Source organism: Oncorhynchus mykiss, chromosome 4 (genome assembly GCF_057628025.1).
Source record: "Oncorhynchus mykiss isolate SJ-2025 chromosome 4, ASM5762802v1, whole genome shotgun sequence".
NCBI lineage: Eukaryota > Metazoa > Chordata > Actinopteri > Salmoniformes > Salmonidae > Oncorhynchus > Oncorhynchus mykiss.
In genome coordinates this window covers 72,915,865-72,931,187 of record NC_143025.1, presented here as the reverse complement: position 1 = coordinate 72,931,187, position 15,323 = coordinate 72,915,865, and the positions used below count along the sequence as shown (strand labels likewise).

Sequence of the window (15,323 nt, the reverse complement as noted above, 5' to 3'; positions counted from 1 at the left end):
AAGTTGGATAACCTTACGTAAGAAATCAAACCAGAGGAACAATATGTATACAGACACAGATCTGAAGATGACAAGATCACTGCAGGTATCTACATGCGTGCACAAACACACAGAGCTTAAGTGTTATTCCTCTACCCGTCTGTCTGGTTGAAGAGTTGACTGAAGGCCATGCCAGTATTTTGGGATGCCCTGACCAGGTCAGTGTTAATGGTGGCTGGTGCACATTAACACAATAGTGCAGTGCTGGTGTTTTTCCATCAGCAGGTGATGGCAAGGGTTGAGTTACAACCAATGTACCCAATGGCTCACTGACAGCATTGACCTCACGCGCACACACACATTCACGGACGCAGTGTAACAGTACGTGCGACATGCAAGAAGCTAATGAACTGATAATATCGTCAATCAGGATAAACTACACTGGTAGAACTATAAATAGATGTCATGCTTACCTCACCCCAGAAAACCTATTCTCTGACATAACAAATCAATAACATATTGATAAATATGGATGAGACAATAATATCAATATTCTACAATGTAGAACTAGCCTGTGCTCTTTGTCTCTCTACTCAATAATGAGGAAAACACTATGTTACACTCTCACAAAGTCTCTCTCTCTCCCTCCCTGGCACAGAACCACGCGCTCAGATCACCACCAGCCTATGACATCACCAGCCTATGAGATCACCCACTTCCGGAAAGTCACAATACTATCACACATGTTTAGATCTTCTATCCTTGTGGGGACCTTAAATGTATTTCCATTAAAAATTACTTTTTTCCTAACCATAAACCTACCCCTAACCCGTAACCCTAAACCTTTACCCTAATTCTAGCCCTAAACTTAAATTGTAACCCTAACCTCTAGCTTAAAATAGCCTTTTTTCTCCCTTGTTTTTCTATCCTTGTGGGGACTTTACAAGGATAGAAGAACCAACCCGCACGCACACACACACACACTGCACTTTGACCACCTGTGGCAAAGAGGCAGGCAATAATGGGCCGTAAGAAGACAGTGGCCCACTTCTCTGTCTCCACTTGTAAACAACTCTCTCCTTCACTTCCTGATGCTAGTACAGAGGAAGACAGAGGGAGATAATGGAAATCTATTCAAATGAGGTAGAGTCAAAGTAGAGAGATGCAGACTACATACAAACAGACTGGGGATGTTGGCCAGTGGCCACTGATATGTGAAAGGACTGGACAGGTTTCCACCATGTCATTTAAGACTTGTCATGTCCAGATATTGGTGCCAACGTGGCGGATGGTTTGCCACCCTTCAGGTCTCACCTGTTCTTGTGCGATGCTGCGGCTCATACACCCAGTCTTCTTCATCTTCTGCCTCCCCTGGGTGCAGGTGTGTGTGTGAGCGGGAATGTGTGTGGAAGTGTGTGTGCAGCTCTGACTGGCTGCGGAAGATGCGTCGGGTCTGTCTAGATAGAGAGGATACACTCAGCCAGCTAAGAGCTCTGGAGAGACCCCCGGGCTTCTCCTTCCGATCCTTACGGAAAGACCCAGAACTCCTGTCCCTCCTCATCCTCACTCTGGGAGACAACAAAAAATACTTTGAAAAGAACCAAAAATAGAGACTGAATCAAAAGTCCCACATCCAAAGTGGAGCTGTAGAAGGAACAATCCAATTCAAAGTCAATTTCCCTATATGTGACAGTAAAATGTCATTTGACATGACAGTTTAGTCCTGCTGTCTTCTTCTCCGGTAGTTCCACAGTCCCACTTCCCAATCATATCTCAACAAATTTGCTCCATTTCATTCTTCTATCATTGAGCCAAACAAGATAAACTCCTCCCTTACTCTCGTCCTTTGTGTTTCAAAATCCAGGGCGCGCTTCCCAAATCCAAAGTGACAATTAGGCAATCCAGCGATCTGGAAAATCACCGCTCCTGCTCTCCAACACACACACACACACACACACACGCTGGTAAAGACGGAGGTATTCCTCTGGGGTGTAACAGGGCAGGGCGACACTTCCTGGTCACGTTTGGGTTTAAATCACAACAAGCCAACGGTCCTCCAGTGGTTTATCAGTGTTTCAGTTGATCTGTTTATAACAGCTGACACTCAGGCCGACTGCCAGCAGACGAAGGGTTATGCCGTTTCAGCATCCTCCAATCCATTCCCAGGTCCCAGGCTGATTTGCTTAAAACACACACACTCACAGAGACCTTCTGTCGCACGTCATACGCTGACTCACGCCACTCCACAAGAAGTGATGTCACTGCATGTGGGTTCCAGAGGATTGTGTGTAGTCACTCGCTCTTCTTCTTCTCCAGGTCAGGGGTGGCACAATAAGGTGTGTGTGTGGCGTCAACACACTCCTTGGCATCTTGGTCTGCTATATTTACATTCATCAGGCATGGAGAGAGTAGCTCAGGTGGCGAGAGAGCGATTTCTAAGAACAGTTGCAACCCGTTGAGACCTCTTATCTGTTCTACTCCCACATGGCCACACAGACAGAGAGAGAGGGAAAGGAGGGAGCGAGACAGACCGAGGGATTCACTCACCTGCTGCCCACACAGACAGAGAGAGAGGGAAAGGAGGGAGCGAGACAGACCGAGGGATTCACTCACCTGCTGCCCACACAGACAGAGAGAGAGGGGGAAAGGGTGGACAAAGGCTAGCTAGGCGAACTGTCAGGAGTTACTGTGTGAGACGGCAAGGGTCATCCAGACGTTCTGCTCCACTGGTAGTCCTTCTGTGTATGTACCATGTGTGTTCTGAAGGGCTGGGACGCTGTGTGTTTGTGGGGTTAGAATTACACCCAACCCCAGCCACTCGGCTGAAACACGAGAAGGCCCATCCCTCTCTCCTTCTTTCCCTCCCTCACTCCACTTTGATCTCTGATCTGTGGCCCTCCCCTCGCTCGCCGGCATGGCAACCACAGGGGCTGGAGGGAGGGCTCTCCACCTCTCCACTCCTTTCATCCACCGCTCTCCTCTTTCCAGTTCTCTCCCTCCCTCTCTGTCGTGTTGTCCCCTGAGGTCTAGAGTCTAGGGCATGTAGCTCACAGAAACACAGTCTTACCATCAACCAAACAGGTTGAACAGATAGTGTGCACAGTGCCCTAAAGACACAAACAACAGAAGCAGAGAAGAAACAGAGAAGGTACAGAAAAACAACAGGTGCATTTTGGAGCTTGACATCCTGGCTGACATAGCATCATTTATCAACCCTGTCCACAGTGGCCTGTCTTTACAGGATATTAGTGTAAGCTGACAAGTAAGAGAGGCATCATGGAGGGTTGTTTGTGGTCACACATGGGTGGGAAAGCCACACCTCCCAGTAGTTTTTGTTGTGTGACTACCAAGGAGGGACCACAAACAAACCACAGAGCCGGGGTGTGTATGAGGCGGTTCAAGGGCCCTTCTTCTCCCTCCAAGGTACCCACACTGTTCCTCCAACACCACAATGGGCTCCCAGGAGAAGGGCGAGGCAGAGTTGTTCTTCTCTCCATGGAGTAACTGAATCCCCCAGTCACAGCCCTCACTGCGGTACCGCCCTCCTAGGACACACAAACCTATGCCAACCCTCGTGGGGTGTCTTCTCCATGCAACTCCATTGTCGGGTTGTCCCAGCCTACCCTGTACTAACTCTCAGAGAGATAGATAACACCACGTAATGTTACCCCTCCTCCCCTCTGTCCTTGCTTTCCTGTTCATTTTCCCACAGTGACAAAAATCTATGGTGCCGGCACTTCTGATGTGCACATATTGACTGACCTGGGACAACTAATCCCTGGCAGTTTGCTGCGTGCTACACGATTGGGTCCTGGTTTACCTGATAAAACACTAGCAATAACACCACCTCCTTTCTCTCTGGCCCACACACTCACACACACACACACACACACACACACACACACACACACACACATTGCTCGCTGAGTCTGTGTGAACCTTTGTCCCTGTCGGTGAAACCAAAGGCCAGTCACACTCCTTTAATAATTAACCAGCCCTGCTCTCCCACAGCGCTGGGATGAAGGGATGGAAGGATAAAAGATGGATGTCTTGAAAGTGTACCGATGCATACTAAAGAAATACACAGGCCTGTGGAAGTTCAGATACAAACCTATTCTACTCTACCTAGCCTCTATTTCTGAATGGGAGTGAACTACAAACACTTTTTTAGTGTCCACTAGTCCAGAGCAGCTGAGCAGAGCACTGTGAAAAGGAGATTCAATGGGCTCAAATGAGCTCTGGGATAGCTGTGTTCAGCCTAGGTGTCCTATAGGTTAAGTGATGCTGACTGAAGTGTTTGTGTATAGGCTGAGAGATCATTGAGGAGAGTATTGATTTCACCTCTAAAACACAGAGAGCTGTTTTAAGCAAAGTGCTGTTTGACCCCCAAGGGAGGTGAAAGGTCGGTGTATAAAGGTCAACTTTATTCCTGCTTCAACCCCTGACCCCCTCCCCCAAACAGACATTCCCCAAAATCTGAACTGAAACCCCCCCACCCATATAGAATTTTAAAAACCACTGAACAGTTACTGAACAAATCAAATGTTGAACCAGGAGAGTGGAGGAAATACATTAGCACAAAAAATATTGAATATCCGTCTCAGTCAGTGGGTCAGCTTCCAGACGCTAGCAGCTACATTACCGTCTCAGTCAGTGGGTCAGCTTCCAGACGCTAGCAGCTACATTACCGTCTCAGTCAGTGGGTCAGCTTCCAGACGCTAGCAGCTACATTACCGTCTCAGTCAGTGGGTCAGCTTCCAGACGCTAGCAGCTACATTACCGTCTCAGTCAGTGGGTCAGCTTCCAGACGCTAGCAGCTACATTACCGTCTCAGTCAGTGGGTCAGCTTCCAGACGCTAGCAGCTACGTTACCGTCTCAGTCAGTGGGTCAGCTTCCAGACGCTAGCAGCTACATTACCGTCTCAGTCAGTGGGTCAGCTTCCAGACGCTAGCAGCTACGTTACCGTCTCAGTCAGTGGGTCAGCTTCCAGACGCTAGCAGCTACATTACCGTCTCAGTCAGTGGGTCAGCTTCCAGACACTAGCAGCTACTTTACCGTCTCAGTCAGTGGGTCAGCTTCCAGACGCTAGCAGCTACATTACCGTCTCAGTCAGTGGGTCAGCTTCCAGACGCTAGCAGCTACGTTACCGTCTCAGTCAGTGGGTCAGCTTCCAGACGCTAGCAGCTACGTTACCGTCTCAGTCAGTGGGTCAGCTTCCAGACGCTAGCAGCTACGTTACCTTCTGTCAGTGGGTCAGCTTCCAGACGCTAGCAGCTACGTTACCGTCTGTCAGTGGGTCAGCTTCCAGACGCTAGCAGCTACATTACCGTCTCAGTCAGTGGGTCAGCTTCCAGACACTAGCAGGTACGTTACCGTCTCAGTCAGTGGGTCAGCTTCCAGACGCTAGCAGCTACGTTACCGTCTGTCAGTGGGTCAGCTTCCAGACGCTAGCAGCTACATTACCGTCTCAGTCAGTGGGTCAGCTTCCAGACACTAGCAGGTACGTTACCGTCTCAGTCAGTGGGTCAGCTTCCAGACGCTAGCAGCTACATTACCGTCTCAGTCAGTGGGTCAGCTTCCAGACGCTAGCAGCTACATTACCGTCTCAGTCAGTGGGTCAGCTTCCAGACGCTAGCAGCTACGTTACCGTCTCAGTCAGTGGGTCAGCTTCCAGACGCTAGCAGCTACGTTACAGTCTCAGTCAGTGGGTCAGCTTCCAGACGCTAGCAGCTACATTACCGTCTCAGTCAGTGGGTCAGCTTCCAGACGATAGCAGCTACGTTACCGTCTCAGTCAGTGGGTCAGCTTCCAGACGCTAGCAGCTACGTTACCGTCTCAGTCAGTGGGTCAGCTTCCAGACGATAGCAGCTAAGTTATAGAGTAGTATCATGTTGGTGGGTCCTGCATGCAAACACATGCACCATCAGGGGGTGTAATGATGCTTAGAGGAATGCTAGCTGGTGACCCCCAACATGTTGTTGTGAAGCCCTACTCCCTCTCTGGCCCGGTCGGAACATTCCACACATACACACCACAGGGACAGCTGAGAGATGGAGGGAAGAGGAGAGTAACGGAGGGAAAGGACTGGAACGTTGGCTGGTATAAGTACAGAAACATACTTCTCTTAAACCACACACACCCACCCTGTGGCAGTGAGAAACCATTGGCATGACTCTGGGTAGGTGTCTTGGTGATGAGAGCACCGGGGTCTGGTTGCCTGGTAACCAGACATCAGTGGAGAGCGCATGCCATTAATATATGCGACCATTACACAACATACAGTACATGTGTAAATCTTCAGAAAGTCACCAAATAGCCTACGCCTGCAGTGAAATGACCATGGCTGTGCATTACACAGTGTTGGAGTCAATTCCATCTTAGAAAGTGACTAACTTCTTATTCAGGAATTTAAAAATCAGGTAGTGCCAACGAGGGCTGTGGCGGTCATGACATTTTGTCAAGCAAAATATACTATGAGACTGCCGGTCTCACGGTAATTGACTGTTAATTATCATAAACACATTTAGCATCCCCTGGCTTCCAAGCGTTAGCCTACAAGCCACTGATGCAGACCTTTGGAACATCTACATTTTAAAAAGTCTAATAAATCCATGTAATATAGCCTACACTATCACAATAAATTCATAATTTATTGTAGACAGGTCTAAAGAAGCATGATATGAAGAAAATGTTGTCTATTTCAGAAGAAAATAATAGCGTACTCTGAGTTGTCGTTATGTTAGGTCCTGATCTGGCTATGCCATATGGCTGTGGGTGACACTAGTTCATTTAGCAGACAAGATTTAGGCCAAACGAAAATCAAAAGCACTAGCCTATGTCAATATACTATCCCTCATAGTACAAATGTTGACCTATTCTATTCCGTGAGAGAAATAAATATTCAAGCATAGTCTGGGACAATTGTGAAAAGCGATAGATCCCAAATTAATATAACCACTAGCATAAAAAAAAAAGTTTAAAAGCAATGTGTCTGACGCAACAGATCAGAACGTTTAGCTTAACATGTTGATAAACTATTAGGCTATTTCTTCACATTAGAAGTGCAGAAATGCACACAGCAGTAGGCTATAAGCCTAAATGTTCCAAAATGCAATCAAATAGCGGGAAAACACCATTCTCAAAAGTGACTGCAAATGTGATTATGCATGTAATTCTTTTATTATGAAGGTGCATTTTTATGGTGAAAATGATCTTCCCCAAACTTGAAACTCACACACTGCATATGGATGCCACATAGACTCTTCACTTGTTGTAAAGTGGATTAATGTGCTTAATTTTAAGAAGTTGTTTGGCCACTTTAGTTGTGATACAAACCTAATAAAAAAATATAGGCCTATGGGCTCGGCTACATAAGGTGTGATACTGACCTTATTAAAAAATATAGGCCTATGGGCTAGGCTACATAAGGTGTGATACTGACCTTATTAAAAAATATAGGCCTATGGGCTCGGCTACATAAGGTGTGATACTGACCTTATTAAAAAATATAGGCCTATGGGCTCGGCTACATAAGGTGTGATACTGACCTTATTAAAAAATATAGGCCTATGGGCTCGGCTACATAAGGTGTGATACTGACCTTATTAAAAAATATAGGCCTATGGGCTCGGCTACATAAGGTGTGATACTGACCTTATTAAAAAATATAGGCCTATGGGCTAGGCTACATAAGGTGTGATACTGACCTTATTAAAACATATAGGCCTATGGGCTCGGCTACATAAGGTGTGATACTGACCTTATTAAAAAATATAGGCCTATGGGCTAGGCTACATAAGGTGTGATACTGACCTTATTAAAACATATAGGCCTATGGGCTCGGCTACATAAGGTGTGCGACTACGATTTGAAAAAGATCGCAAAAAAACAGCATGCACTGTTTCTTACTGCACACAAGCTGGGCATCATTCACAAGTGACAGGCTAATAATGTCACCCATCAGACTATTCCCAATTTAATGTTGTCTTCACATATACTACATCATATATGACATAAGTTAGGATTTAGAATGGATCATTATTATGCACCTGTCTCGGAACAGGGGCAGCGAGAAAAAATACATGTAATCTATGCACTTAAATAGCAAATGGAAGATGCTTTTCCTGTGGTTCATTTTCACGCCAGTAAGGTAGGCTGTACTCCTGTTTTAAAATAGAAGCACTGTGCTTAATATTAGGAACGTTTAGAAATAAATATAGTAGGCCTAGCCTATAGAAAGCTGATGGGATCCTCCTCTTTTTAATAGAGGCCATCACTGGTGTTTTATCACGCAATTGCATAGCCTATAGAAATGTTGTGCAACATGAGCTCATGGGCTCTCATGAAGTGTTAGATTAGATTTTTGATTACATTTGCATTGACGTCAGAGTGATTAGAGGGACAATAGAGTGCGAAGTACCAGGCACTTAGCAAGTTTGGTAGGCTACTAATGACCATCAGCAGCATAAAGGTTAGAGAAGCCTATTTAAAGTGACTAAACTGTCACCAGGAATTTGAATGCCATCATAAATCGTGACCGCCGGTGTGGCGGTAATACGGTCACCGTAACAGCCCTAGTGCCAACCTCCATTCCACAGTAAGTGGAGCTGCACACTGTGCTGGCCACAGAAATAACATTTTAATGAATGCTCTAAATACAGGGGGTTAGGAGACGCCATAAAGGAAGAGTTTTATTAGTCTCCATCCCAAGGGGTTTATACGTGTGTGTGTGCGTGTTTAAACGTATGTGGTTGAGTGTGTACTATCTAAATTGGGTGGTGGCTTGGAGGCCACACGGAGCACTCTTAATGGTCTAGGAGGAGGTGTTGGTATTTTGGTGGTATTTTGATAGAAAGGGTGGAGGCCGGGGACCAGGGTACTACTCCCTCTATCTCACAGTTTGTATTGGGTTTAGTTATCTGTTTGTATGGAATGATGAAGGGAGGGGAGCATCTGTGACATGAGGGCAACATTAACAATTTTAATGAACACATTTTTCTCTTCTGTAATTTCTCTCAATCCATCCCTGCCAACCTCTCTCTCCATCCATCCAACCCTGACCCCCAATCTCTCTCTCACCCAATCCAGATTTGGCCAGAACCTGTGTAACAGAAAAGCGTCCAGCTCCTTAAAACACAACAAGGACAAAACAGCTTTAACTTCTTTGGGGTAGGGGGCAGTATTCGGAAGTTTGGATGATTGATGTGCCCAAAGTAAACTGCCTGCTACTCAGGCCTAGAAGCTAGGATATGCATATAATTGGTAGTATTTGCTAGAAACACACTGAAGTTTCTAAAACTGTTTGAATGATGTCTGTGAATATAACATAACTTACAGTGCCTTGCGAAAGTATTCGGCCCCCTTGAACTTTGCGACCTTTTGCCACATTTCAGGCTTCAAACATAAAGATATAAAACTGTATTTTTTTGTGAAGAATCAACAACAAGTGGGACACAATCATGAAGCGGAACGACATTTATTGGATATTTCAAACTTTTTTAACAAATCAAAAACTGAAAAATTGGGCGTGCAAAATTATTCAGCCCCCTTAAGTTAATACTTTGTAGCGCCACCTTTTGCTGCGATTACAGCTGTAAGTCGCTTGGGGTATGTCTCTATCAGTTTTGCACATCGAGAGACTGACATTTTTTCCCATTCCTCCTTGCAAAACACCTCGAGCTCAGTGAGGTTGGATGGAGAGCATTTGTGAACAGCAGTTTTCAGTTCTTTCCACAGATTCTCGATTGGATTCAGGTCTGGACTTTGACTTGGCCATTCTAACACCTGGATATGTTTATTATTGAACCATTCCATTGTAGATTTTGCTTTATGTTTTGGATCATTGTCTTGTTGGAAGACAAATCTCCGTCCCAGTCACAGGTCTTTTGCAGACTCCATCAGGTTTTCTTCCAGAATGGTCCTGTATTTGGCTCCATCCATCTTCCCATCAATTTTAACCATCTCCCCTGTCCCTGCTGAAGAAAAGCAGGCCCAAACCATGATGCTGCCACCACCATGTTTGACAGTGGGGATGGTGTGTTCAGCTGTGTTGCTTTTACGCCAAACATAATGTTTTGCATTGTTGCCAAAAAGTTCAATTTTGGTTTCATCTGACCAGAGCACCTTCTTCCACATGTTTGGTGTGTCTCCCAGGTGGCTTGTGGCAAACTTTAAACTACACTTTTTATGGATATCTTTAAGAAATGGCTTTCGTCTTGCCACTCTTCCATAAAGGCCAGATTTGTGCAATATACGACTGATTGTTGTCCTATGGACAGAGTCTCCCACCTCAGCTGTAGATCTCTGCAGTTCATCCAGAGTGATCATGGGCCTCTTGGCTGCATCTCTGATCAGTCTTCTCCTTGTATGAGCTGAAAGTTTAGAGGGACGGCCAGGTCTTGGTAGATTTGCAGTGGTCTGATACTCCTTCCATTTCAATGTTATCGCTTGCACAGTGCTCCTTGGGATGTTTAAAGCTTGGGAAATCTTTTTGTATCCAAATCCGGCTTTAAACAGTATCTCGGACCTGCCTGGTGTGTTCCTTGTTCTTCATGATGCTCTCTGCGCTTTTAACGGACCTCTGAGACTATCACAGTGCAGGTGCATTTATACGGAGACTTGATTACACACACACAGGTGGATTGTATTTATCATCATTAGTCATTTAGGTCAACATTGGATCATTCAGAGATCCTCACTGAACTTCTGGAGAGAGTTTGCTGCACTGAAAGTAAAGGGGCTGAATAATTTTGCACGCCTAATTTTTCCGTTTTTGATTTGTTAAAAAAGTTTGAAATATCCAATAAATGTCGTTCCAGTTCATGATTGTGTCCCACTTGTTGTTGATTCTTCACAAAAAAATACAGTTTTATATCTTTATGTTTGAAGCCTGAAATGTGGCAAAAGGTCGCAAAGTTCAAGGGGGCCGAATACTTTCGCAAGGCACTGTATTTGACAGGCGAAACCCCGAGGGCAAACCATCCAGGAATTTATTTTTTTGAGGTCACTCTTTTCAATTAGTTTTCTATGGAGATCTAGATTTCTAAGGCACTTGCTTCCTATCGCTTCCACTGGATGTCAACAGTCTTTAGAAATTGGTTGATGTTTTTCCTTTGAGAAATTAAGAAGTAGCCCTGTTCAGAACGAGGGTTGAGTGACGTGTACTGTTGTGGTTGGGGCGCGTGACCTGAAAGCTCGATCCACTTTGTTTTTATCCGCTATTGAATGCAGTTTATCCCGTCTTAAATTTATCGATTATTTACGTAAAAAAAATACCTAAAGTTGTATTAGGAAAGTTGTTTGAAATGTTTGGACAAAGATTACAGGTAACTTATTAGATATTTTGTAGTCATGTTGCGCAAGTTGGAACCGGTGTTTTTCTGGATCAAACGCGCCAAATAAATGGACATTTTGGAGATATAACGACGGAATTAATCGAACAAAAGGACAATTTGTGATGTTTATGGGACATATTGGAGTGCCAACAGAAGAAGCTCTTCAAAGGTAAGGCATGAATTATATCGTTATTTCTGAGTTTTGTGTCGCGCCTGGCGGGATGAAATATGATTGTCTGTGTTTGTTTGATGGGGTGTGCCCTCAGATAATCGCATGGTTTGCTTCCGCCGTAAAGCCTTTTTGAAATATGACACCATGACTGGATTAACAAGAAGTCAAGCTTTAATTTGCCATATTGCATGTGTATTTTCAGGAATTTTAAATTCTGTAGTTTGAATTTCGCGCTCTGCAATTTCACTGGATGTTGGCCAGATGGGACGCTACCGTTCCACGTACAATAGAGAGGTTAACAGGAGAAAATCAGAGCGTCATGGAAAATAGTAGACAGTATAGACTGGATAATGGGTAGGCCTTAAAGGAAATGAGACAGCGGTATTGGAGGAAGAAGAGGAACTCAAGAGAGAAAAAGATTGAGAAGCGAGAGGAGTGAGGTGGAAAATCCTCTCATCTCTCCTGGACAGGCATGACAATACCATCTTCAACAGCAGCCTAACAGACTGACCACCATGACCTCTGACCTTCCTTCTGAACACGAGTACTAACCTTAACTTTCACCACAGGCATGCTGCCTAATATGGGGGCTCCCCCCTCCCCTTCCGCTGTATCTGCCACCCCCCCATCTCTCCTTCCATCTTTCTACTTGCTTTCTCCTTCCCTCCATTTCTCAACATATCTATCCCCCACTCCTTGCCCTTGGAGAGCAGGTGTAAGCCAAAGCAGGTTCCTGTAGAATGCAGTGAGGTCAGTATGTATTACAGGGGACAGGAGTAGAGCTATACACATGGTGAAGAGAGACAGCGAGAGTCACATGTATCCTCGTATTCATCCTCTGCTGTGTCAAATGTGTCACTACTCCACACGCGTCCATTTACAGATCCTGGATCAGATGTGACAGCTCTGCCACGTCTCAACTGAACAAGGCTCATAACCCTCTAGGTCTATCATCTAGTTATCTGGAATGCAAGTCATTATATATAAACTCTGAAAAACACCAAAAGAAAGATGCCCAGGGTCCCTGCTCATCTGCGTGAACGTGCCTTAGGCATGCTGCAAGGAGGCATGAGGACTGCAGATGTGGCCAAGGCAATGAATTGCAATGTCCGTACGGTGAGACGACGAAGGCAGCGCTACAGGGAGACAGGGGGGACAGCTGATCGTCCTCGCAGTGGCACACCACGTGTAACACCTGCACAGGATCGGTACATCCGAACATTACACCTGCGGGGCAGGTACAGGATGATAACAGCAACTTCCCGAGTTACACCAGGAACGCACAATCGCTCCATCCGTGCTCAGACACTCAGCCGATTGGGGACAGAGGCTGTACTGGGGGCTTGAGGCTGAGGCTGGACTGTAGGCCTGTTGTAAGGCAGGTCCTCACCAGACATCACCGACAACAACATCGCCTATGGGCACAAACCTGCCGTCGCTGGACCAGACAGGACTGGCAAAAAGTTCTCTTCACTGACGAGTCACGGTTTTGTCTCACCAGGGGCGATGGTCGGATTCATGTTTATCGTCGAAGGAATGAGCCTTACACCGAGGCCTGTACTCTGGAGCGGGATTGATTTGGAGGTGGAGGGTCAGTCATGGTATGGGGCCGTGTGTCACAGCATCACCGGACTGAGTTTGTTGTCATTGCAGGCAATCTCAACGCTGTGCAATACAGGGAAGACATCCTCCTCCCTCATGTGGTACCCTTCCTGCAAGCTCATCCTGACATGACCCTCCAGCATGACAATGCCACCAGCCATACTGCAAGACAGGAATGTCAGTGTTCTGTCATGGCCAGCGAAGAGCCCGGATCTCAATCCCATTGAGCACGTCTGGGACCTGTTGGATCTAGGGCTAGAGCCATTCCCCCCAGAAAGGTCCGGGAACTGGTGCAGTCCATGAGGAGGAGATGCACTGCAGTACTTAATGCAGCTGGTGGCCACACCAGATACTGACTGTTACTTTTGATTTTGACCCCCCCTTTGTTAAGGGACACATTATTCCAGTTGTGTTAGTCACATGTCTGTGGAACTTGTTCAGTTTATGTCGCAGTTGTTGAATCTTGTTATGTTCATACAAATACTTACACATGTTAAGTTTGCTGAAAATAAATGTAGTTGACAGTGAGAGGAAGAAACGTTTTTGTTGATATATATATATATATATATATATATATATATATATATATATATATATATATATATATATATATATATATATATGCTTGTATAAAACCCAGATTGGCATGTGGACACACCCAGTAAAACCAGTTCTACATAAAATGCTACATAAAAGCCAGGTTGGTTGGTTATACAGTAGTGTAATGTTTTTTTTTAAAAACTCAATCTCACGCACCCAAGAAAACTTTTATGGATCACGTGTTTTGAACAGCCTGGGAGAGGTAGAAAACTGGACATGATACTAAACACCTCTCAGATTCCTCCCGCTCTCCCTCCCTACTTCCAGCCCTCGACTATGCTTTTAAACCCCATCTCATTATAAAGGTAGGAGCCGGGGTAAAACCCCATCTCATTATAAAGGTAGGAGCCGAGGTAAAACCCCCATCTCATTATAAAGGTAGGAGCCGAGGTAAAACCACATCTCATTATGAAGGTAGGAGCCGAGGTAAAACCCCCATCTCATTATAAAGGTAGGAGCCGAGGTAAAACCACATCTCATTATAAAGGTAGGAGCCGAGGTAAAACCCCCATCTCATTATAAAGGTAGGAGCCGAGGTAAAACCCCCATCTCATTATAAAAGTGGGAGCCGAGGTAAAACCACATCTCATTATAAAGGTAGGAGCCGAGGTAAAACCCCATCTCATTATAAAGGTAGGAACCGAGGTAAAACCCCATCTCATTATAAAGGTAGGAAACCGAGGTAAAACCCCATCTCATTATAAAGGTAGGAGCCGAGGTAAAACCCCATCTCATTATAAGGTAGGAGCCGAGGTAAAACCCCCATCTCATTATAAAGGTAGGAGCCGAGGTAAAACCCCATCTCATTATAAAGGTAAGAGCCGAGGTAAAACCACATCTCATTATAAAGGTAGGAGCCGAGGTAAAACCCCCATCTCATTATAAAGGTAAGAGCCAAGGTAAAACCCCATCTCATTATAAAGGTAGGAGCCGAGGTAAAAAACCCCATCTCATTATAAAGGTAGGAGCCGAGGTAAAACCACATCTCATTATAAAGGTAGGAGCCGAGGTAAAACCCCCATCTCATTATAAAGGTAGGAGCCGAGGTAAAACCCCCATCTCATTATAAAAGTGGGAGCCGAGGTAAAACCACATCTCATTATAAAGGTAGGAGCCGAGGTAAAACCCCATCTCATTATAAAGGTAGGAACCGAGGTAAAACCCCATCTCATTATAAAGGTAGGAACCGAGGTAAAACCCCATCTCATTATAAAGGTAGGAGCCGAGGTAAAACCCCATCTCATTATAAGGTAGGAGCCGAGGTAAAACCCCCATCTCATTATAAAGGTAGGAGCCGAGGTAAAACCCCATCTCATTATAAAGGTAGGAGCCGAGGTAAAACCCCATCTCATTATAAAGGTGGGAGCTGAGGTAAAACCCTATCTCATTATAAAGGTAGGAGCCGAGGTAAAACCCCCATCTCATTATAAAGGTAGGAGCCGAGGTAAAACCACATCTCATTATAAAGGTGGGAGCCGAGGTAAAACCCCATCTCATTATAAAGGTAGGAGCCGAGGTAAAACCCCATCTCATTATAAAGGTAGGAGCCGAGGTAAAACCCCATCTCATTATAAAGGTAAGAGCCGAGGTAAAACCCCATCTCATTATAAAGGTAGGAGCCGAGGGAAAACCCCAT

The 15,323-nt window shown here is 45.3% G+C and overlaps 1 protein-coding gene across 5 annotated transcripts in view; it reads right to left on the bottom strand.

Moving 5' to 3' along the window:
* Positions 1-15,323, bottom strand: part of nhsl1b (NHS-like 1b) — a 165,883-nt gene that overhangs the window by 88,501 nt on the left and 62,059 nt on the right. The window contains exon 1 of one of the 5 annotated variants that reach the window (XM_036975965.2): positions 1,294-2,761. The exons of 2 other annotated variants lie outside the window; for them this stretch is intronic. In XM_036975965.2, coding sequence (XP_036831860.2) covers positions 1,294-1,540 — 247 coding nt within the window. In that variant the 5' untranslated portion in view covers positions 1,541-2,761. Of the gene's footprint in view, positions 1-452; positions 581-1,293; positions 2,762-15,323 lie in introns of those variants that run through there. 2 more of the 5 variants (XM_036975969.2, XM_090232977.1) reach the window with 2 other exon arrangements.